Genomic DNA, 24,832 nt, shown 5'->3' with positions numbered 1-24,832 from the left:
GCTCACATACAGGCGGGATGTTTAATGGGAGTCACAAATAAGCCCTTAAAAAAAAATACTGGTGCCTAATCCTACACCTGTTGTTACTCAAAAGACCTCTGTGTATGTCAATTCAAAATAAAGGAGGTAAATTTGGGGTAATCAAACCTAATTGAACCAAAAATTGAAAGGAACCAGTGCACCAAAAAGAAAAAAAAACCTTAAAGTGATTGTAAAGTCAGAAGGTTTTTTTTATCTTAATGTAATCCCATTTTAATGATACAAATGTAAAATCAAACAATAGAGGATTGCACCGTTTTTTGTTAGCTAAAGAGGAGACATCTCACTCACCTTGAACTTCCTCTCCGGCCACGAGTGACGTCACACAGCGCCGGCTGGACCGTGCGCGTGCCCTACAGCAGACACAGCCTGACAAGACGAGGAAACAGAGTCTGCAGTGACTTTTCATACCACCACCACTCGTTCTTGGGAGCCAACTCAGTTATACAGGCCAGGAAGGGAGACATACATCCTGCTGTACATGTGATCTAAGTCCCATGTTTGTGAATGCAATCCTCTATTATTTGATTTCATTAAAATGGAATTACACTAGGGCAGCTGTGCGCTCTCTTTTCCTTGTATATTTCAGATTAAGTCCCCCACCCAGTGGGTCTTTGAGAGAGCTGCAGCACCTAGAGCAAGGGAACTTTTTCTATATGGACTGTGAACATTTGAGAGTTGGTTGTGGGGTCAGTGCTGACTTTGGTTTTTTTGTGTTTGGACTTTTTTATCTTAATGCATTCTATGCATTAAGATAAAAAGCCTTCTATGTGCAGCCCCCCTAATACTATTTACCTGAGCCCCATCTAGATCCAGTGATGTTGCACAAGACACTCGGCTGGACTCCCCTTCTCATTGGCTGAGACAGACTGAATGTCTGAATAGACACAGGGAGCTGTGGCTCGGCTCGGGTGCCCCCATAGCAAGCTGCCTGCTGTGGGGGCACTCGACAGGAGGGAGGGGCCAGGAGCACCGAAGAGGAACCTGAGAAGAGGAGGATCTGGGCTGCTCTGTGCAAAATCACTGCACAGAGCAGGTGTGTATAACATGTTTGTTTTTTTTTACTTTTATAAAATGAGACTTTAGTATCACTTTGAATTAAAAATAGAGCCAGGCTGCACTGTTACGTGAATCACACAATGTGTTCAATGTACAATAGACATAAGTACAGTTGTTTGTGTTGCTAGTTTAACCTCCTAATGCTGCCCGCTGGAACATTAAGGGTGCTTTAATGTGGGGGGGGGGGGGGGGGCATGGCTTGTGTATCATGTGACTGCTGTGATTGCCTCTCATAGTGATCACATGCTCAGGAACCTGTCCCAATGGCTTCCAATCCTTGACCAAAGGTAGTCAGTGACAGCTTGATTGGTAATCACGCTCTCGGCTTACATCCTCAGGCCTCTGTGGATACATATGTGCAGCAGCTGGGCAATAAAGCCAACTTTTCTTGCCACTACATATATTCATTATGTGGTCACATCTAGCATCTAGCTCTGTTATCTTGTGTTAATATTATACCAATACCAACACTGCCAACTCTACAGACCTTTACAGTATCATAGATGAACTTTAGTTAAACATTCAGATTTGTATTTGTATTCAACTCACAATGGGCATGTACCCTACTTTGTAGTCCAAAATTTCAGCCTGGTGTTTATCTCATACAGCTGGCTGCCCTGAATGCTAAATCCCCATGGCTGGCCATATTCTGGGGATTACCCTTTGTATTTCTCAGAAAAGGTTGCACAGGTTCTGGTGACTAGAAGTTGCAGTCTCATCTGTTCTGTTGAATCTGGATGTAAAAAGCATGTACAGACTACATGGAGGCACACTGACTCAAAGTTGTAATTTTTGCTGGATAGCAGTAATGGAGCACATTTTTGTATCATGGATATGGGCAGAACCTGTGTCAGGCTTTTATTGTGGTCTTTCACAGACTTTCTCTGAAAGATTTTCTTTCGCTTCCTGTTAGACATTGGACATTGATCAACAGAAAGTGATGGGGAATCTGTTCAATGGAAAGCCAGACAACAATATAAAGCTGCCAAATGTTTTAACTCTTCCCTTCTATATCCAAATCTTAAAACAGTTCTGTCTGGAGTTACACTTTAACAGTTGATTTTATCTGCTGCTCTGTAAAATGACCTTAATCTTATCATAAACTGAATATCCTTTAAGTTATTTATGGGATGTATACACTGTGGCTGTCATTCCTGTCAGTGCAATGCAAACAGCAGCTTGGACACTGTGGGTTCTCCATCCCCTGGCTTGGAATGCCCTCTCCAATAAACACATTAGAGACACATTTACACATTCTCTTGGCTTCCTATGCTGCCATCCATCTGCTCTGGTGGCTGGAAGCCCCGTTTGCTATCTCTGAATGCCAAACTTCTTTTTTTATTTGTCTCGTACAAGTACAAGCATGAAGTGCAATAAAAAATATCTCAAATGTCCTTTCTGATGTACAGTACATGTTCATCATAATATTAAATACATAAAGATATTTGCTGACTTCATAAAAATGCTACGAAATGGAAATTTCATTGGACTCAGATAAACATGTTCTCATGGCTTGGAGTCAATAAACTGAAAATATTTTATACGCTATTGGATGCAAGACAAAATAGAATAAATAACCACATGGCGGTTATATGGCCTATTAAAATATAACTAGAAATGTACTTTTATATAAGATCGGCTCATATTTGAAGGTGCATTCTGTCAGAGCATACTAAATGATCTAGCCCTTTTCTGCCCTGTGGCATTTTATAAATTGCAACCAAATAAAATATTTTTTTTATGAAACCCTCTTAATAATTTCTAAAATGGTGGTAGCCATCTTATCTTCCTCACAACAAGAAACAGGAAGTCAGATTTTTTTAGCTACTTTGTCAGGCCAGGTACTGTTATTGACAGCATTCATTTTGATTGGTTCACACCCTTTTCAGCACTAACTTAAAAATATAATGTAGAGCACACACACATAGATAAATATTTGAGTGTACCTCTAGGCAAAGCATTTTTTTATTTTTGGATAAAGAAGGGAAGGATTGAACCCTCTGTCAAGTTATTGTTTCAATCTGTATCCCCAATAGAAGTATTCACACTCATAATTTGCCATAGCGACCATTGTCAAAGAGAACGAATGTGGGGGGATTCCAAAAATTTAGAGTTGTCCCCAAAACTGGAGGTGGGGAGAAATCATCCTATGGGGACTTCCAGGGACAAATGTCCAAGGCTTGGTTCACACCTGTGCATTTTTATGCGCATTTTACAGCTCATAAAAAAGTATTTATCATTCATATTTGGTTATAAAAAATGAGGCATGCCCAATTTTACATGCATTTATCTGTGTTTTCTGGTCCATTGATATCTATTGAAGTACATGAAAATGCATCCCCACTGGTAACAACAAAAAAGCATGATGCATAGAAATGCATGTAAAATGCATGGAAATGAGCACTTAAAAAATGTAAGAAAAAATGCATGACAGTGGAAATGGAGAAATGTGAACAGGGCCTTAGAGGAAAATTCCCCTCATTTTAGGAAATTTCCTTTGATGTCCAGTTGCGTCTTTTGGACAGGGAATGAAGGGAAATTCCCCTAATGTTACAAAGTCAGATAAAATAATGGCAGGGATTTTTCCTCCTCCCTACTCTACCCAAAACAAAAATGTTTTGGCTATAGGTAGACTTCAAAATTAAAAAATAAGCTTTAGTCTGTGAAAATGAAAGCTTAATAAAACGTATACTCCTGCTGAGTGAAAAGCAAAGGAAATAATCAGGAAAACTGTAAAGCCATGTCTATTTATTCTTACTCTTGCATGAAGTGGAGACTGCTCTATGTTACTGTACAGGAAGGTCAAATATTACATGTTCCTTCTGAAATGCTAGTTGCCTAGCTGTCTCTAATTTTAGTAATTTCTGAGTAAGTGACTTGGAACAAGCATGCAGGTCAGTAAAGTCAGACTTGCCCTCTCTGCGGCCTTTGATACTGTTGTTCCTTCTCAATAAACTACATTCCCTTGGCCTCCGAGATTCTGCTCTATCCTGGTTCTCTGCCTATTTATCACAGCGCTCCTTCAGTGTCACCTACAACTCTCCATTGCCCCTTTCTGTCGGGGTCCCCCAAGGCTCTGTTCTTGGAACCCTTCTCTTCTCTATCTACACCTCCTCCCTTGGTCACTTAATAACCGCCCACGGCTTCCAATACCACTTATACGCTGATGACACCCAAATCTATCTCCCTCAGTATCTCTCGCCTTGACTATTGTAACTCCCTTCTCATTGGCCTACCTCTCCATAGGCTATCCCCTCTTCAGTCTATCATGAATGCTGCTGCCAGACTTATCCACCTTACCAACCGCTCAGTGTCTGCCAACCCTCTACTCCAATCTCTACACTGGCTCCCAATCACCCAGCAAATTAAATTCAAAATACTAACCACAACATACAAAGCCATTCACAACTCTGCCCCGAGCTACATCACCAATCTTGTCTCCAAATATCACCCAAATCGACCTCTCCGCTCTTCTCAAGACCTCCTGCTTTCAAGCTCTCTCATCTCCTCCTCCCATGCTCATCTCCAGGACTTCTCCAGAGCCTCTCCCATCCTCTGGAACTCGCTACCTCCATCTATCCGGCTATCCCCTACTCTTGCTACCTTCAGGCGATCCCTGAAAACTCATCTCTTCAGGAAAGCCTATCACGTCTCCAACTAATCTCCTACCACTTCCAACAGCTCATTCCCCACATTTATAACCTTTTGTACCACCTGGCCCACCCTATTAGATTGTAAGCTCTTCTGAGCAGGGCCCTCTTAATCCTCTTGTATTTTATTGTATTATAACTGTATTATCTCCCTTTTATATTGTAAAGTGCTGTGTAAACTGTTGGCGCTATAGAAATCCTGTATAATAATAATAATTCAATTCACATATTCCAATCTGCATACCATTGCATCAGCAAGTCAGAGGGCTATTTTTTGAGAAGGAAAGATCAAAAATGGCAATCTCCATAGTTATCACTGCAGAAATTAAAGGTTTAACATGTTTTATTTCTAATAGTCAGGAATCAAATACCTCTAACAATCAAATGTGCTTCAAGAATGTAGCTGATGGGACATCTGTCAACTCCAACTATCCGAAAACAGTTCAGGAGGCTGTCAGGAAGCTTATATGTTTCTGGGCCAATCGGTGACCTTAAAGAAAAAATGCTAGATAAGATACATTCCAAATATATGAAATTACAACGTACAATAGCATCATAGTTCAAATTCATGCCCAAAGTCACAAAATAGGGGAAAGCCCAAACTTAAACTCTATGGCCCAGAAGCCATCTTAAAGTGGCTCTTCAGTCATTTTTTTAACTTCCCATCTATTAAATCTTCTGCCCTTGTTGTTTTAACTTTGAATAGTAAAACATTTTTTTTCTGCCAGTAAATACCTTATACAGCCCACTTCCTCTTTCTTGTCTGTCATTAGCCTAGGCTTATGACATCATGCACATGTCTTTCTTTTACTCTAGTGAGAATTTGCCAGGAAAGGTGGAGGATGAGTCATAAGACGGCCAATGAGAGCTGCAGGGCTGCAGAGCTGGAGGTGTGCCTCTGTGTGTCTGTGTAAATCCAGGAAGTAAACAGGCAGCATTTTTTTTCTGCCATTAAATACCTTATACAGCCCACTTCCTGTTTCTTGTCTGGTAAAAAAGCCTAGACTTATGACATCATGCACAGCTCTCTCCCACTCTAGTGAGAGTTTGCCAGGAAGGGAGGGGGGATGAGTCATAAGAGGGCCAATGAGAGTTGTAGGGCTGCAGAGCTGGAGGTGTGCCTCTGTGTGTAAATCTAGGAGGTGAGCAGGTAGCAGCTTCAGCTGCCAACAGTTAAAATGGCTGCAGCCAGACATAGTGGAGGGAGATTTCTGCAGCATATTTGGCAAGTACAGAATCACAGTATATATAAAATAATATGCAAAGTGGTTGGAGGGAGGCTTCAGAGTGGCAAAGATGTTTTTATTACAAATTATGTGAGCAGACTGCAGTTCCTCTCTAATCAAGTCTGTTCAAATTTGTGACAGTAATGAAGGTAAATAAAGCCAGCCAAAAGTTGACAAAATTTTTAAAAAAATACTAAAAAAAGATTCAAGCAAATGTAACACACAAAGTATTGGTGGTAGACTAGAACCTCTCTTGGCTTTATTGGCCTTTCTTGTCTCTATTGGGGAGAGCACCTCACTTTTTGTCCCATTGACAACTTTGAACATGGTGTAGGAAATGAGAAAAAAAACATTCCCAGTGGAGACTCAGACAGCAATAAATAAACACTGACATAGGTTCTAACCTATCCCAATCTATCCAAAACAAAGATAAGGTTTTGGCCAGTTTCACTTTAAGTGTAGATGCATCTGTTAATAAGTAAAAAAAAGTTTCCACTTCTAATTTAATAGGAATTTTGTAGGTGAGATTGGGTTTGTATAACTTAAAATGCATAAACTTTATAAAGTAATAATATATAATTTTATATTTAACAAAATATCTTTATTTCACAAAAATATTTCTTACATGGTGAATCCCTGAAACTCCGCAACCCATGCTGAGCTTTCTAGTAAGTAAGCCCAACACTATCTATAAGCTTGTTGGCAGTCACAGTTAAAAGAAAATTTAGTCAGTCCCCTTTCTACTATGAAAGGGGGATTTCCCTCCTTTGACTCAATGTCAATACACACATTTGTTATCAGAACTCATTTCTTTAAAACATTAAATATGGTTACTGTAATGTAATCTTTGCGGATCATTTAACTTAACAGTATTTAAAGCTACAGAGCTTGTTTTAAAGCTCTAAAGCTCATTAACTGCTTGGGCTACTAAACCCAGGACCCTGCATTCACTATACAGGCATACCCCACTTTTTAGTACACAATGGGGTTTATTTACTAAAGCTGGAAAGTGCAAAATCAGGCTCACTTCTGCATAGAAACCAATCAGCTTCCAGGTTTTATTACCAAAGCTGAACTGAACAAACTGGGGTTAGAAGCTCATTGATTTCTATGCAGAGGCGAGCCTGATTTTGCACTTTCCAGCTTTAGTAAATAAACCCCGTTGTGTACTTAAAAGTGGGGTATGCCTGTATCTGGTCTCCCACAGTACACAGAACATAGAAATGCAATTATTTTAGTAAATATAAACTTCTAAATACATTTTCTCATGAGTAGTATATAACAGTCTTGTGACTTCTATCAGTGTCTGAGTAAAGCTTGTAGAAGGGGTTTTCAATCATCAGACCTATAAGGCTGCATGACTCCTGACCCTATGTCTGGACAGTGCTGATTGGCCCTGTGCTGATCACATGCACCCTCCCAAGAAAAAAATAAAACTCTCTAGCAATACACACCAAACTGAGTATTTGCAGAGTGACTCCAAAGGCTCTGTTCTATCAGAAGATGGATTGGGGACAGTGGAAGAAGGGGAGGATCAGATAACACATGGTCAAACAGCCTTTTTACACAATGCAGAGGATTAACCCCTTCCACAGTGAGTATAACAGGCATGCATATACAGACTGACTTTAGTATTATGCGTATAGTAACACTTTAAAATGACATAGGGATATTAGTTATTCTTCCCAGAGCTTTTAAAATGACAGCTGGTCTCAGTGGTTTCTGAGACCCTCCATTGGTTTTTAGTGACTATCTGTGCCCAGGAGTTGATTGCTTCTGCTCCTGGGCTTCCAGTCTTGCTACACTGCTCCACAGAAGTGCCTGTAGCAGATTGCTGTTAACTCAATGCTTCCATATGGAAGAAATGTGATGAGTACCGTCATATCACTTCCTCCCAAGTATGGAGGCTAGGAGAGAGCTCTGTCTAGCATCTCCCTGCAGCAGTAGATCACTGTTATAGTGATCTATTGCTGGCTGATCGCAGTCAGCAGTAGATCACTATTAGAATTGATCTTCTACTACATAGCTTCATGGGGGGGGGGCGTTGTCACTAAAGACCAGATCCAGACCCAATGCTCACATAAGCAAATGTAGATTTTTAAATAAGTTGCCATTTTGCTAATGTGTGCCTTGGACAACTAATATATTTTGCAGAAAATTATGAGGGTATGAAAAAATGTGCTGGGAAAAAATTAAAGGAAAATTTATTGTTTTTTTTTAAATGCAAAGGAAATAAAACTATGCATATCCAGATTTGCTACCAAATGAAAACCCTCTCGGCTCTGAAAACACTGTAAAGTTAGGGTAAATTACAAAACCTAAATGGTATAACATGTGAGCCAAAACACCATCAACAAAGATTTAAGGGGATTTGAGGAGAAATATGGTTTAGAGTATGTAAATAGTCAGAACCCAGGTGCATTTTATGATCAGGCACCATTCTGAAGAAGACAGGGATTGGACACAAGGGCACCACCTAAAACAAAAAACTGTGATTCACAATTCAGCAATTTACATTTTTGTTTTAACTATTTCCATGCATATCTGCCTGAGAGCCACATATTGAAGAGGAAACAGTCATTTTGAAGCATAACAAGAACATTATTTTTTTACAAAGACCTAATAGTATAAAAAGAATTTGCAGAATTATCATATAGTAACAGTCTAATGATTGCTGAATGTCTGCTGTTGTGAGGTCTGGGAATCAAGTGAATGCAATCACAACAATTACAACAATCTAAGAGGCGGAATTAAGCGTTTTTACCTCTTAATGATTGCAATGCATAAGCCTGCTGTGTTTAAAGGGACTTCTTCCAATTGTAAAGTGACTGCTTCTTTCCCAAGATGCTTAGCTGACTGTATCTGTGTAAGCATCTGAGTTATCAAAGAAAGGCTGGGTTGAGATAATTGTTCTAATCCATTCAGGCAGACCCAAGCTCCTGAGGAATTAAAAGGATAAATATAGTCATAAAACAATACTAATTAATTGAGCTAGTGAAACTGCCATACAAACTAATAACTTATCATTTTATTATAACACATTTCAGTGGATACCACAGATGGAAAAAACACGTGGATAAATCTGTGTACACAGAAGATAATTAGTGCAATAATCAACCTTTTAGTTTGAGCACATTATAGTAGTAAAGATATAGAGAAGTAGGTAACATACTCTGCACATCTAAATAAACATAGAGACTGATTTACTAAAACATTTGAAAATGTTCACACAGTAAAATATATGAAAATTCCCTTTAATTATCCAATCACATGAAAAAGTCCCTGTTTACTTTTTCATCTGCGCATTAGTGGATAATTGAAGTGAATATTCACACAGTTTATTGCAAGAACGCTCTCAAATCCTTTAGTAAATCAGTGCCACAGTCTTATAAAGATAACTAAAATCAAATATTTAACTTTCTACCTTACTTCAACGAATGATGAATTCAGCGTAAATTGGACTGCTAAGAGATGTAGAGGACTGTAATGCCCCGTACACACGGTCGGATTTTCCAATGGAAAATGTGTGATAGGACCTTGTTGTCGGAAATTCCGACCCTGTGTAGGCTCCATCACACATTTTCCATCGGATTTTCCGAAACACAAAGTTTGAGAGCAGGCTATAAAATTTTCCGACAACAAAATCCGTTGACGGAATTTCCGATCGTGTGTACACAAATCCGACGCACAAAGTGCCACGCATGCTCAGAATAAATAAAGAGATGAAAGCTATTGGCTACTGCCCCGTTTATAGTCCCAACGTACGTGCTTGCAAACAGCCCTGACTTCAAACTTACTGAACACCTTTAGGATGAATTGGAATGACATTTCAAGCTGAATTGATGCAAATTTCCACAGACACGCTCCAAATTTTGTGGAAAGCTTTCCCAGAAGAGTAAAGGATGGTTTTGAAATGGGATTAAAATAAGTTCACATAGGTGTGATGGTCAAATGTCCACAGATATTTGGCCATATAGTTTACATATAGTCAGCTAAGAAAACAAGCCAACAAATAGGCAACTTAGAAAATTGCACTGCAAGCTTGAAGCAGTTAATGTGTTATGCCGCGTACACATGAACGGACTTTATGGCAGACTTTGTCCGGCGTACTTTTCAATGGTTTTATGACTGACTTTCCGAATGAAAGGACTTGCCTACACATGATCAACCAAAGTCCGACGGATTCGTACGTGATGACGCACGACCGGACTAAAACAAGGAAGTTCATAGCCAGTAGTCAATAGCTGCCCTAGCTTCGGTTTTTGTCCTTCGGACTAGCATACAGACGAGCAGACTTTTCAACCGGACTCAAGTCTGTCGGACAGATTTGAAACATGTTTCATTTCTAGGTCCGTCAAACTTTTGAGAAAAAAAAGTCAGCTGGAGCCCACACACGATCGAATTGTCCGACGGACTCAGGTTCGCCGGACCAAGTATGCCGTAAAGTCCGGTCGTGTGTACGCGGCATAAGGGTTGATTTACAACAGGCAAATAGGCTGTTCATTTTGCAAGGGAATTTTCACTTTGTACAGGCATTAGCTAAGTGAATGTGGTAAAGCTCTGCTGACTTCCATCATTCAATTATGTGCAAGCAAAAATATAGTTTTTTTTAATTTCTTCACAATTGATTGGGTATTCTTTGCAAAGCGAATTTTTATCACATTCAGTAAGTTAAAGTGGTTCTAAAGGCAGAATTTATTTTTACCTTAATGCATTTTATGCACTAGGATAAAAAACCTTTTGTGTGCAGCAGCCCCCCTCGGCCCCCCTAATACTTACCTGAGCCCCATCTCAATCCAGCGATGTTGCACGAAAGCCTTGGTTGTCTGCGGACTCTCCCCCCTCATTGGCTGCGGCAGCAGCGGGCGCCATTGGCTACCACTGCTGCCAACCAAAGTCAATGAGCCAATGAAGAGAGAGGGGGTGGGGACGAGCTGCAGCTCTGTGTCTGAATGGACACACAGAACAGCAGGGTTGGCTCGGGTGCCCCTATAGCAAGCTGCTTGCTGTGGGGGTACTCAGCAGGAAGGAGGAACCAGGAGCACTGGCGGGGGACCCGAGAAGAGGAGGATCAGGGTTGCTCTGTGCAAAACCACTGCACAGAGCAGGTAAGTATGACATGTTTGTTATTTAAAAAAAAACTTTAATATCACTTTAATTGAAAATTCATTTGCAAAGTAAATGGCCTATTTGCGTTTATTAAATCAACCCCTTAGGCTTAATTCACTAATGTATGATAAATGTAACATCTTGGCAAACAGCAATGCATTATAGCTTAATAAATTGAGCAATGTCTATCTACAATGATCATTCACAAACTTACAAACTACCTTTCCATCCTTTATGTAGCTTGTTTGTGATGCATAAATCTGTTTTAAAGGACAGATCACCAAATATAAACACTAAAAATAAAATTGAGCAAACTAAAAGCAAATTGTTCATTGATATTGAATTAGTATGTCCTGTACATTTTAATAAACTGTATTACAATTTATTTTTATAAACTTTTTCCAGTATATAGCCCTATTACATTTTCCAGCATTTACTAAAGAGGAATGCGGATCCATTTTCTATTGCTATATTCTGCACACAGCTTGGAAATTATCTGCTTATAATGTTTCCTGGTGCAAATGCAATTAAAAATTCCACCTCTGCTCGATTAATCTTAGTGACCATCACAGTCATTTGTAAATTACCATCTGCTTTCCTTGTGTGTGTTCAGGATAATCAGATATGTGCTGTACACAATTAGCATGCCACAGGCCCTGTGTTCAATCTAAAACATTATTTTATTATAAAAAGATTTCATCTGCACTCCTGCCCCTCAGCTGCCAACATGTCCACAAGACTTATTTGTGGAAGTGTAACGGCTAATTGAAATTGTATTACTCTAATGGATAGGATTCCCTTTAACATTAAATCACTGTAGCAGGAAGCTTCACAAATTAGCCCATGGACACAGCTTTTGCTGGAAACACATCCTGAGCAGAATAATGTAATTCTTCATGTTAACAACGGTCAGGACTGTTACAGAAAATTTACCGCTAAAGGCGACACTGTGTTTCAAGTTACTTCTCTTGCAAGCTATTTATGTGACAAAAGAAATATTCTTGGGGCACCTTTATATTATTATTTGAATGTCCTACATTTAAAAAGTAACACAGTGGAAAATGATTATTTACTTTTAAAGTAATGTTGTACACATGCACCTTTCTGTCAAATGTGTCAAATGAGGTAGCAAATTGATTCAGTTAGTAAGTGGTATTTCTGTATGGGATATTTGAGTATTTAAGTCAATATTTAACCCTCTGAAATAAATTCTGAGCAAGCAGGAATGAGCACCCCCACTCAAAAAAATGATATCTACTTCTACAGTGAAGTCCTAACTAGGCCCCAAATGATTAAAAGCAAGGTGACCATTGTTTCTGCTCCACTGTAACCATACATCCCCGATAGCAAGGATAACTTGCCGCACATTTGTGGCAGTGTTGAATTGTAAGTCTTGTTAATTGGCTGCATATTTTCACTGGCAAGTTGTACACTTCCAGAGCACTTAAAGCCCAAGCTCTAGTTGACACTTTTCCAATTTGTAGCAAATTTACGTTGCAAGTCTCTAACAAGAGCAAAGTTGCAGTGGTGAGTCTACAGCAAGAGCTCTGCAAGTCTACAGCATGAAAATGCAGCCAAAGTGACCCCTGTGGTGGGATGACTATTGTACAACATAACTGAACCAGAACTTGCAGCAGACTTGCAGAATGTTTGCAAAGAAAGTTGATCTGGAGTCATGCAATGCAGACTTGCTGCAATTCTGCAACAAACTTATGAAGCCCGGCAATAACTTAGCAAGTCATTTTCAAACTTGCAGCTCAATTGCTTGCTATCTAGGAGGCTTCTTCACAGACTTTAAAAAAATGCTGAGTATTCACAAACAAAAATGCAGAGTCTCCACAGACATTCCATAGACAACTGTAAAATCCTGACAGAATCACAAAATTGTAAACATTTGTCTTACGACCTATGAATACATTAAGGGATCGAACATAAATAGGAGTATAACATAGGAAATGAACACTGCCTGCAAAGTTTCCTTCCCTAACAATTAAATTTGTGAGAAGAGTGTGAAAAAATAATCTCCTATAACAGCATGGTTGATATGCATGGGCCAACTTCCCTACTCTTGGTGCTTGTTGTCTATAAATTCTCTTGCAAGACACTGGGGTTGATTTACTAAAATTAGAGAGTGAAAACTCTGGTGCAGCTGTGCATGGTAGTCAATCAGCTTCTAAATTCAGCTTGTTACAATTAAGCTTTGACAATAAGCCTGAAAGCTAATTGGTTTCTATGCAGAGCTGCACCAGAGTTTGCACTCTACAGTTTTAGTAAACCAATCCCTTTGTGTATACATTTTGGGCAAAATGTATGGACTAATCATTCCAGTTAAAGTAACTAAGAGTAAAAGTTTTTTGTTTCTTTTAAATATTTTTTTTTACTATTAAAACACCTGTTAAGTTTTAAGTAAAAGGAAAGGAAATTCTCACTCAGAGTGCTGTCACTGTAACATGCATCCCCATTACAATACCTCTTGTTGTAGTAAGAATTCAAAATTTTGGATTTTTTTTTGTTTTTTCAATCATTGTAAAAATGGGCATTAGGACAAATAGAGAAAATGGAGCTCCCCAACAGGGGTACGACTGCAAAGGAACCTGAATGAGCTCTACACGGCTACTGGAGGACTATTTGTGTGAACTCCAACTGTTTTTGGATCAAAATAGTCTAACTTTCCTTGATACTGTATTTGTCTAACTAAACAACCAGATGGATCAATTACATCTTTGAACCAACAACAGGCAATACCTTTCTGCATTGTTATTGTTTTTATCTGTCTAATTTGAAGAGAGGTTGACCCATCGGTCAGTACCAATGTGTCGCTAGAATTGCTCAAATGACAAGGAGGAGGCAAAAAAACTGCAGCTAACATTTAAAGAGGCTATAAAATAAAACCCTAAGAATATCCCACCAAAAAGCTAAATTAATGAGACATTGATGGGAATGTTGACAACCTTGTAATATTAAAACACTCCTCAACAAGGGAGTACACCTATTTATTGTATTACCAGATTATGTCCAGTTGCAGTTTGTAGTCTGGAGTCCGATGAGGTTTTGTTCACTGGTTCAGGCGTGATTCAGGTGCGAGTTTTTACTTTAATTCGCACCTAAATCTGCCCTAAAATCGCACAGGACCCTTTTCAGAAATGGGCCGTGGCCGCCCTGGACATTTGTGAATTGGCTCCATTGAAAGCCAGTGGCTGCCACTGGCTTCTGGAGGATCCAGTGATTTATAAATGTATGCCACCCTGGATTTTAATACCTTATCAATGAGCAAAAACTATAGGTGACTCTGGTACATAGTCACATCCAAGAAAGATGTACAACATCTTACCAGAAAAAAAGGCACCTATAAATATGGTTCCTGCTCTTCCAGTACATCTACACTGGGAAACAGACAGACCTGTCCACAGGTAAAGTCCTGATTTCCTCACATTTTCCATTTGCAGCACAGAGGGGGATATATACATCCTTCTTTGTGACAGCAAGATTTTTTTTATCCAAAAAGACAAAAATCTCTTTTGGGGCAAGGATATTTGACCATATATCTGGTATGTCATCTTGTAACTTATGATCACCTCTAGCATGCCGTGTTCTCTACAAACAATAATCATAAGGGGAATCCTTTATTATTAATATTATGGGTTCTGGATAAAATTGCCAAAAATGAAAGAGGACGTTACTTTGATAAACATGCTAAGATTTGAATACAGGTGAATTTATAGACCTAAGGCAAATGTTCCTCCTGGACTAAACAATTCAGTATACTTTGCCGGCTTTTGGTAGGAAACAAAATAACTATTTTTTTTCCTACACAAGCACACATTAGTTCCTGCCCATAAGGATTCACTTTGAAGCCTTATTTATTCCTTGATTCTTTTGGTATTTGGTACATCCTATTTGAACCCCATATACATATGTGGAATAAGTGTCTATATGTTGAGATATGAGGGCGCAGTGATGTCGGCTTGCATTGGGGTGTGATGACATCATGGGGATGTTACAGCATGCATGGCAGCATGGGTCATGATGTGAGGTGCTTTGCATGAGCCATGATGTCACATACTTGACACCATTTTGATAAGGTATTTAGAACCACCATAGAATGCTGGAGACACAACTTCCACTTGAGAAAGTCACCATATACAGTGAATAAACACTATGTAATGATAGTGGGGTTCCTTGCCCCTATTCATTACCTGCCCTCTAACAGCCCACAGCATATTATGATTTTCCTAAATTGCTACCTCTCCTACAGACTCTATAGCCCGAACATGGATTTTTTTTCACTGCTCTATGTTCAGAAATGGATAAAGTATATAACTTAAAATAGTGCATTTTTAATCCACAGCATATGGACTTTCCATTATGATCAAGTTATGATTCCTTATGATTTGCACATTGCCATCATTGATACCAAGCATGTGGCACCTTCAACTATAAATATTCATTTATGAACTTTCCTACTCGTAGTCTGGGGCACTATACTTCCTTCATTAACACATGGCTATTATTCCTTTATTAGAAACTAATTCATGATATATTTAGGACCCCACATATGACCACAAAGCCTTTATGTTTGCATTCATTTGCATATACAGGGTCCAAAGACTGCATTATAGTAATGTAAGGGGGCCACACCAGTATACTTTTTAAAAACTGAATCATTATGCAACCTTTATGGCATATTAGGTGTCTCTTTGGTTTATAGAATCTAACAAATGGGACTTTTGATATTCAGTTGAATGGTATTTATAGCAATCCCATCCATCTGGCTTTGGCACCAATCATGGCTATTAGCTTGGTTTGCATGTTGCATGCTATGTGAACTCTGGTTTATGCTCATAATGAGTAAAAAAATGCACTGAGGTCCAGATTGCAGGATTGCTTTGTTGACTAATCACAGGCCATTTCTATTGTTTGCATCCTAACTTTGTTTTACATGTTCTATTAATAAGTACAATTATGTACCAAGTTTAACATCACTTTGGACAAAGTTAACCAACAACGTGTTCCTGCATGATACATCGCTTAACTGTAGGAGAATATCAATATTTATTTGTGTGCCGGCTGCATTGTATATGCCTGCTTTACAACCATGCTTTGCACATGCTATTAATCACCGTGAATGTATAGCAAGCCTAATATAACCATTATCAATCGATATAAAGGAATGACTGTAGGGTGTAACATGATTTGTTTGGTTCCATTTTTATTTTACTTGCATTATATGTCTGCTTTGTAATCATGATTTGCTAAATCTATTTGTGTTCCATACCAGCAAAATTACAAATTTAAGATGATCTGGGTTGATGGCTAATGGACATATATTCTGTTCAGCCTTGGATAGTGAACAGGCATTTAAAGAGATCAAAGTATAGTTCATGTTTTGATTGGTTGAGACTTATGTGGCTATAGGATTTTTTTTAATGTTTTTTTAAATATTTTTCCTAGGACTAATTGAAATTAAGACATATATTTCATACATTTTTAACCAAAGTTCTTTACTTTTGGGAATGCCCTAATCATATTCAATTTTGAGGTCAGGCTGTTCTATTTGTATCAGTTCATTCTTTGTTGAATGAGCATGCTTGTTCTACAAAAGCTATAGCTACAGAAGCTTTGAAACTTTTTTAGGGATTGAACTGGTTAGTTGGGTTCGGTCCAAACTCAGTCCAAATGAGTTCAGCAGAACTCATAGAAAGCTTTCAACTGATAGCAACCCCACCGGCACAATAAGCTGCAGCTGGGGCATTCCCCACCTGCAGGCAGACATGCAGAAACAGGTGGAGTTGCTCGTGACATTATTGACCTAATATAGGGCACATGACCCAAACTGCAGATGGTTGGGCCAGTGGGATACGACCATGTGGCAGCATCTGACAGGTGTTGACGAACTGGATTCAGACCACAATTGAAGTGAATCCAGGTTACCCATAGTCTTTAGATGCACGATAACACTTCACACATGTGGCTCATGTCAGGATATCCAATAACATTATCATTTTGATTTTTAAAAAAGCATCTTCTTAAATAAGGAAGGCATTCTCGTGTAAGCAAAAACAAAAACCAAGGCACTTGCTACTGAGGGCATTCAGGGTATTTCACATGATCTTGCAAAATAAACCTATATTTTATTTTATAATCATACCAATGATTAAAAAAATAATACGATGTACATCTGTTACAAATTACACACAAAATAAGGGTTTATAAACATGGATAAGATTATTCAGATTAAGCTGATCTCTTTCACATTAAAATATATTTTATGTTATAGAATGGAAAAGTTTTTACCTGCAACAGTAAGTCCTTTGCAAATGTCTTGCAAAATGCCATTATCTGAAGAGCTTGCGCAATTAAAGCAGAAAAGAGGCTTTCCGAGTGCCAGAGATAATTCTCGGATGGTAGATTTTTTCCCAGATGCCTAACAAAATTTAAGACATATTAAAAGAAAACATGCTTGTGGTTTTCTTATATCAAGCTGGTTTCAAAAACATCTAGAATAAATGGTTGTAATAAAAAAAAGTAAGGTTCCAGTTTTGTGGCCCATAACTATTCTAACTCTTAAAGATCATATTTTATAATGCTGGAAAACATTAAGCAGGCAGATTTTAGATACCACATGCAGAAGTCTATTAATCTTCAACCTTAATCTTAAACTATTACATCATTCATTTGCCAAGTCTAACTACTGATTTTACCCCTTGGTTTTTTTTCAGCTATACATATTTTGGAATAAAATAAAGCATTGGTGCATTATGGCTTTCTAAATCGAATTTATTATACTTTATGGATTAAATTAAGAAAAGGATAGGCAGCTCATTAAGAAGCAATTACATTTTAACCTATGCAGTAGGCAAATGTGGCAGGCTAATCACACTATTAATACTTATATACCTCTATACCCTAATACTTCATAAATACTTTCACCTTCTATATATTCACTTATACCCTAAAAACAGTAAAGGACCAGTCCACCTCAAAGTGATAATGCACCTATAGGCAGGACCTCCAGAGAGTCATTCACTGGCTTCTTTATATTTTGGGTATTCCAGCAGGGTGCTGACTGATTGACTAATAGACAGCAGTAGCAGTTAGGTTGCCAGAGGTACTCTTCAAAGAGTCAGTTCACCCAAGAAGACATATTTTTTCTTATATCCTTTGGGTTGTGTAATGGTGAAGTCTCTGTGATTGAGCTCCTGGGTCTACACACCTACCTTCGGGATTGCTTTTGTTGTTTTCCTATGGAAACTAAAACTTTAGATACTCTGTTATAGGAATATGAATTTTAACTAGTAAGTCCAGTGGTGTACCTAAGGTGAGGAACAATGTCTGGTCAAACCTAGGTAGGTATAATCAGCGCAGAGTGCCGTAAGAGTGTAGGCACTGCTGGGTAGATTGATGTCCTGCCCCAAAGTAACTGATGAGGCTTTTTGACTAGTTGACACTGAATGACCGAGGTGCCACGCAAGGTAGTGGCGACATAAAGGAGCATCATGGACACACTTGGGAAGAAGTACCATAGTGAGCTGTAGTTAGGAGACATAGGGAGCTAGAGTAAGGGGGGTGGCATGTGGGCATATGTTTGTGTGTCACTACTCACTCTGTATCTAACTGTTTGCTGCCCATTTATTGTTATTCTGTTATCTCTCCAAATATTGTTAGCAGCATTGATTTAGGATCTCTGGAGTATATCCATTCTATTAGTCAAGCAGCATACAAAAAAAAAAGCTTTACCAGTACACTCTGTGTTACTTAAAACTGCCTGCAACCTAAAGTGATATTAAATCCACATTTTTCAAAATATAAATTAGATGCTCAGGGCAGGACTTACTTTGTCTGCAGCTTGTTCTACCACCCCCCATTTACTCTCTCCCCTGACCCCTGGCACTGCTTTCCATTAAAAGGGTGACTTTCCAGGGTCCTATGGAGCTGCCCCTATATGTGTGCTTTGGGCAGAGAGAGACTGCAATCCCCCACTATCACGTTGCTTGCACCGACATACACAGACATCAAGAGAGGACTGAAAGGGCATGTATGTGCAGTGGCATAGGTGGCAGTGAAATTGTGAGACGTGTAGTCTTGAGGAGGGCAAACAGGGAGACTTCCTCTTGCATGATCAGTGCTTGCGCACTATATAAAATATATATATTTAAAATAAATATAAATATATATATATATAAAAAAGTTGTAGCCAGAGGCAGGTCTTTAATTAGGCAAATTAGGTGGTTGCCTTAGGCCTTGCACTCACAGGGGCCTCGTGGCCGCCTAATTTGCCTAACACATGTAGCGGGTGCCGCAGATCCCCATCCCGCTTGCTCTCTCCGCCGGCATATGACAGGAGCAGGTCAGAGGAGGAGAGACTGTGCCGCGGCCGCCATTGTCAACAACGAGAAGAGGGCTCTCTGTGTTTCCTGCTGCGGTGCTGCCCATTCCGCCATCCCTCCTCCTGTCAGAGGAAAGTAGAACAGCATGACATTGGAGTGCCTGTGTCACTGAGTGGAGAGAGCAGCTGCGGGCTCCTCTTTCCCCACTCCCTCTGCTCCTTGCGCTTCTGTTCATAGGTGTGGCGCTTGTCAGGACAGCCATCCGCTATGTTTCTTCCCCCTCCTTCGTATTGGCCAGGGGAGAAATACATTAAAAAAGCAGCAGAGGATTGTGGGATATGTAGTCCCGAGGACTGGTGGTGTTTCAGTGGCCCCATTACAACCCTAAGGAAGGAAACTGCAGCCCCCAGCACGCCCAGCTGAAGGGGAGAGAGAGAGAGAGAGAGAGAGAGACAGGAGCCCACAAAAGCTTTCAGGGAAGTGCACCCAGGACTCCAGACCAGAGAGGACAGTGCTGAGGGAACACCATCAGAGAGAGAGAACCCCGCTGCCCTGTGTGCCACCAGAGGGAAAGCCACACAGCCACACAGCCTAACAACATCCATGGTGAAGAAAAGAATGGAGTAATTGCCAGAATACAGATCTGGGCGCTACCCAGCGGAGTTGCCGGGGGAAACCCAGAGTAAGCTGACTCCTGATCAGAGGAACTGTTGTTACTTATCGCTGGGTCTGGGGAGATGGGCGGTTGGCCATTATCTACTAACATTCATAGGAACTGCAGTCTCTGACCATCTCCTGTAGTATGCCCGTGGTCTATGACCGTCTCCTGTAGTATGTCTGCAGTCTCTGATAGTCTCCTGTAGTATGCCCGCAGTCTCTGACCATCTCCTGTAGTATGTCTGCAGTCTCTGACCATCTCCTGTAGTATGTCTGCAGTCTCTGACCATCTCCTGTTGTATGCCTGCAGTCTCTGACCATCTCCTGTAGTATGCCCACAGCCTCTGACCGTCTCCTGTAGTATGACCGCAGTCTGACCAGCTTCTGTAGTATGCCCGCAATCTCTGACCATCTCCTGTAGTATGTCTGCAGTCTCTGACCATCTCCTGTAGTATGCCCGCAGCCTCTGACCGTCTCCTGTAGAATGGCCGCAGTCTCTGACCAGCTTCTGTAGTATGCCTGCAATCTCTGACCATCTCCTGTACTATGTCTGCAGTCCCTGACCATCTCCTGTACTATGTTTGCATTCTCTGACCATCTCATGTAGTATGTCTGCAGTTTCTGACCCTCTCCTGTAGTATGTGTATTAATGTGCCACTTTACTTGCTTAATTAATTGGGATTGCTCCACTGATCAGTAAGTGGTAATGATGATCAGTAACCTGTAGCAACCAATCAGTGAACAGTAGTGATCTGCTGTAATCTCTAGTAACCAATCAGTGGGCGGTAATGATGTGCTATAACCCCTAGCAACCAATCTGTGAGCAATGATGATGTGCTGTAACCCCCAGCAACCAATCAGCAAGCAGAAATTATGTGCTGTAACCTTTAGCAACTAGTCAGTGAGTGGTAATGATTGGCTGTAACCTCTGGCAACCAATTGCAATTGCTGCATTATCTGCTGCAGTAAACTGATTTTGAGTCCACCTGCTATTTGTTTTTATGTCTCAGAATGGAGGGGGGCCCAAGAAAATGTTTGCCCAGGGTCCAATCATTATTAAAGACAGTCCTGATGGTGGGAGAGAGGGGGCAGTAAACAAAAATCCTTGCAAGGCCCAGTTTGTTGTTGCTATTTAAAGGAGTACCCCACCTTCTCTCATTTCTTCAAGTGCACTGAAAAAACACTAGGAAACTGCTAATCCCTTAGACACATTTAGCATACAGTTGTGTTGCTAAATATTAATTTACCTATTCTTGTATTGATTTTTCTGCTATTGATATAGAGCTGCCTATATAGCTATATTTGTTTACCTTTACCCAAGGGCAGCTCTACTCTTCTTAGTGAACTGCACTTTAATTGTCATTTATGCAAGTTCTTAATTATAGTCAAATAGTGTCTAGTCTACCACTAAGCAGGTGTGTGTTCCTCTATTGCCTAGATCCTACAGTAAGGGGAAAGGTTCTACAGTATCTCACACAAGTGAGTACACCCCTCACATTTTTGTAAATATTTTAATATATCTTTTTATATGACAACACTGAAGAAATTACTTTTTGCTAGAATGTAAAGTAGTGAGTGTACAGCTTGTATAACAGTGTGAATTTGCTGTCCCCTCAAAATAACTTACACAGCCATTAATGTCTAAACCACTTGCAACAAAAGTGAGTACACCTCCAAGTGAAAATGTCCAAATTGGGCCCAATTAGCCATTTTCCCTCCCAGATATCATGCTACTCATTAGTATTACAAGGTCTCAGGTGTGAATGGGGAGTAGGTGTGTTAAATTTGGTGTTATCGTTCTCACACTCTCATACTGGTCACTGGAAGTTCAACATGGCACCTCATGGCAAAGAACTCTCTGAGGATCTAAAAAAAAGAATTGTTGCTCTACATAAAGATGGCCTAGGCTATAAGAAGATTGCCAAGACCATGAAATTAAGCTGCAGCAGAATGGCCAAGGCCATACAGCAGTTTAACAGGACAGGTTCCACTCAGAACAGGCCTCACCATGGTCGACCAAAGAAGTTGAGTGCACATGCTCAACGTCATATCCAGAGGTTGTCTTTGGGAAATAGACATATGAGTGCTGCCAGCATTGCTGCAGAGGTCGAAGGAGTGGGGGGTCAGCCGGTCAATACTTAAACCATATGCCGCACACTGCATCAAATTGTTCTGCATGGCTGTTGTCCCAGAAGGAAGCCTCTTCTAAAGATGATGCACCTCTTCTAAAGATGATGAAAGTCCGCAAAAAGTTTGCTGAAGACAAGCAGATTAAGGACATGGATTACTAAAACCATGTCCTGTGGTCTGGTGAGACCAAGATAAACTTATTTGGTTCAGATGGTGTCAAGAGTGTGTTGCGGCAACCAGATGAGGAGTACAAAGACAGGTATGTCTTGCCTACAGACAAGCATGGTGGTGGGAATGTCATGGTCTGGGGCTGCATGAGTGCTGCCGGCACGGGGGAGCTACAGTTCATTGAGGGAACCATGAATGCCAATATGTACTGTGACATACTGAAGCAGAACATGATCCCCTATCTTCAGAGACTGGGCCGCAGGGTAGTATTCCAACATGAGAAGGACCCCAAACACACATCTAAGACGACCACTGACTTGCTAAAGAAGCTGAGGGTAAAGGTGATGGACTGGCCAAGCATGTCTCTAGACCTAAACCTTATTGAGCATCTGTGGAGCATCCTCAAATGGAAGGTGGAGGAGCGCAAGGTCTCTAACATCCACCAGCTCCATGATGTCATCATGGAGGAGTGGAAGAGGACTCCAGTGGCAACCTGTGAAGCTCTGATGAACTCCATGCCCAAGAGGGTTAAGGCAGTGCTGGAAAATAATGGTGGCCACACAAAATATTGAAACTTTGGGCCCAAATTGGACATTTTCACTTAGGGGTGTACTCACTTTTGTTGCCAGCAGTTTAGACATTAATGGCTGTGTGTTGAGTTTTTTTGAGGGGACAGCAAATTTACACTGTTATACAAGCTTCACACTCACTACTTTACATTGTAGCAAAGTGTCATTTCTTTAGTGTTGTCACATGAAAAGATATAATAAAATATTTACAAAAATGTGAGGGGTGTACTCACTTGTGTGAGATACTGTATATGCTGGTGTTGCTACATGTGTCTGTAGTGATTTCATCAACCAGGTGTGTCAGAGGGGCTGAGGGTGTTCTTGGGGTGGAGGCACAGAACAGGAAACCCAAAATTACCAAGCAGCTACTTCAGGGGTAGTTCTACACACATTACCCCAGTTTTGAGGGACAGGGGACCTAAACACTGCTGTGCTCAGGCAGCATTAAGAGCCCTGTCTCATTTAAGCAGGCCTCGTGGTGACCGAACAGCTTATTTGCAGCATGACTTTTTTTTTAGAAGTGACAGGACACCTTAACACTACTGTGGGCAGGCAGTGTTAAGAGCCCTGTCACACTCAACTCTCACGTAAACTAAGACTTCTGGAGCTCCACCCGTCAGCGAATGAGGAAGTGATGTTACGTCCACGCACGTCACCCCTCCCATCCACCGCACAAGGATCTCAAGCTGGGAAGGCCTGCTGCTTAGCTGATCGGCGTGAGGGAGGCCTCATGTCTAAGTTTTGCCTAAGGCCTCACGAAGCCTAAAGCCGTCACTAGTTGTAGCATAGTATGGTGCAAAGTGGGAGAATGTTCATAGCCCCTTATAGACACCGGCATGAGAATCTTCTTTTCTCTAGCTACATATGTACTGCATTGGATAAACATACAAATGTTTATTGTTCATGTTCATTTATGGGTCAGTCATACAGTTAAAATTAGCCAATGGGTGGTCATGTGTTTGAATTAGTAATGTTGCAACTGGTGCATTATAAATAGTTGCTCCTGCATTTTTTTAATTAGCACTAATAATCATTCAGACCATCATTCAACCTGGGAGTAATAGCAATAGACTGCAACTCCTCAAGAGTGAGCTTTTTTGACAAAGATTTAAGCAACCCAGAATCATGCAACATCTCTGTTGCCTCTGTAGCAGATAACTGAGTCATAAATTCAGGACAATATTAAAAATCCAGCAACACCCAATGGAGTCAAGAAGGACTGTGAGGAAGCGAGAGATTTCAATAGCAGGGGATAAGAGGCTGCATACATAGGCAACATCAGTAGGCTTGTTTCAAGTAGTCCCCAACCCTTTATTAAAAAGTAAGCCTGGGCACATGGTACAGGGGGACTGTCCCCTCCATTTCTAGAATAGGGTAAGAAACAGGTACTCACAAAACCAGAACAGCTGGTAGCGGTGAGGGTCCATGACCCAAAGGTCAGATGGCTGGAGCTGACCAACGTCACTGTAGGGGGTCAGCAGGACCAGATCAAAGCTCCAAGTGGCTCTTTGAAAACAGAAGAAGCAGTGGGACAATGCTTCCTCAATGCTATCTCCTGGGAAAGAGGCCATGAACTGCACATGCATTATACTCCACTCAGTGGAAGGAAGTTAGCCCTTTGTTCTATGCTGTTAAACACTACCATTGTGAAACCAATGGGAATGGCCAATAAAGGTGTCCAGAAAGCAAAAACATCCAACTCAGTAGGTGAATCTTTAGCACATAGGCAATGCCAATGGCCTTGGACCTGGAAAACACTCCACACCTAATTTAACCAGAAATTAGTCTGGAAAGCACTCTAGATTGTAAGCTCTAATGAGCAGGGCCCTCTGATTCCTCTTGTACCAAATTGTAATGTAACTGTAATGTCTGCCTTCATTTTGTTAAGCGCTGCACAC

The 24,832-nt window shown here is 40.4% G+C and overlaps 1 protein-coding gene across 1 annotated transcript in view; it reads right to left on the bottom strand.

Annotated features, from left to right (window-relative positions):
• Window positions 1–24,832, bottom strand: part of LOC141128042 (uncharacterized) — a 728,240-nt gene that overhangs the window by 518,219 nt on the left and 185,189 nt on the right. The window contains 3 exon segments of the mRNA XM_073615085.1: window positions 5,120–5,238; window positions 8,739–8,913; window positions 17,378–17,507. Of these exon segments, the coding sequence (XP_073471186.1) occupies window positions 5,120–5,238; window positions 8,739–8,913; window positions 17,378–17,507 (424 nt within the window).

This window comes from Aquarana catesbeiana, linkage group LG02 (assembly GCF_042186555.1).
Source record: "Aquarana catesbeiana isolate 2022-GZ linkage group LG02, ASM4218655v1, whole genome shotgun sequence".
Classification (NCBI taxonomy): Eukaryota; Metazoa; Chordata; class Amphibia; order Anura; family Ranidae; genus Aquarana; species Aquarana catesbeiana.
This window is presented reverse-complemented; position numbering and strand designations above follow the sequence as displayed.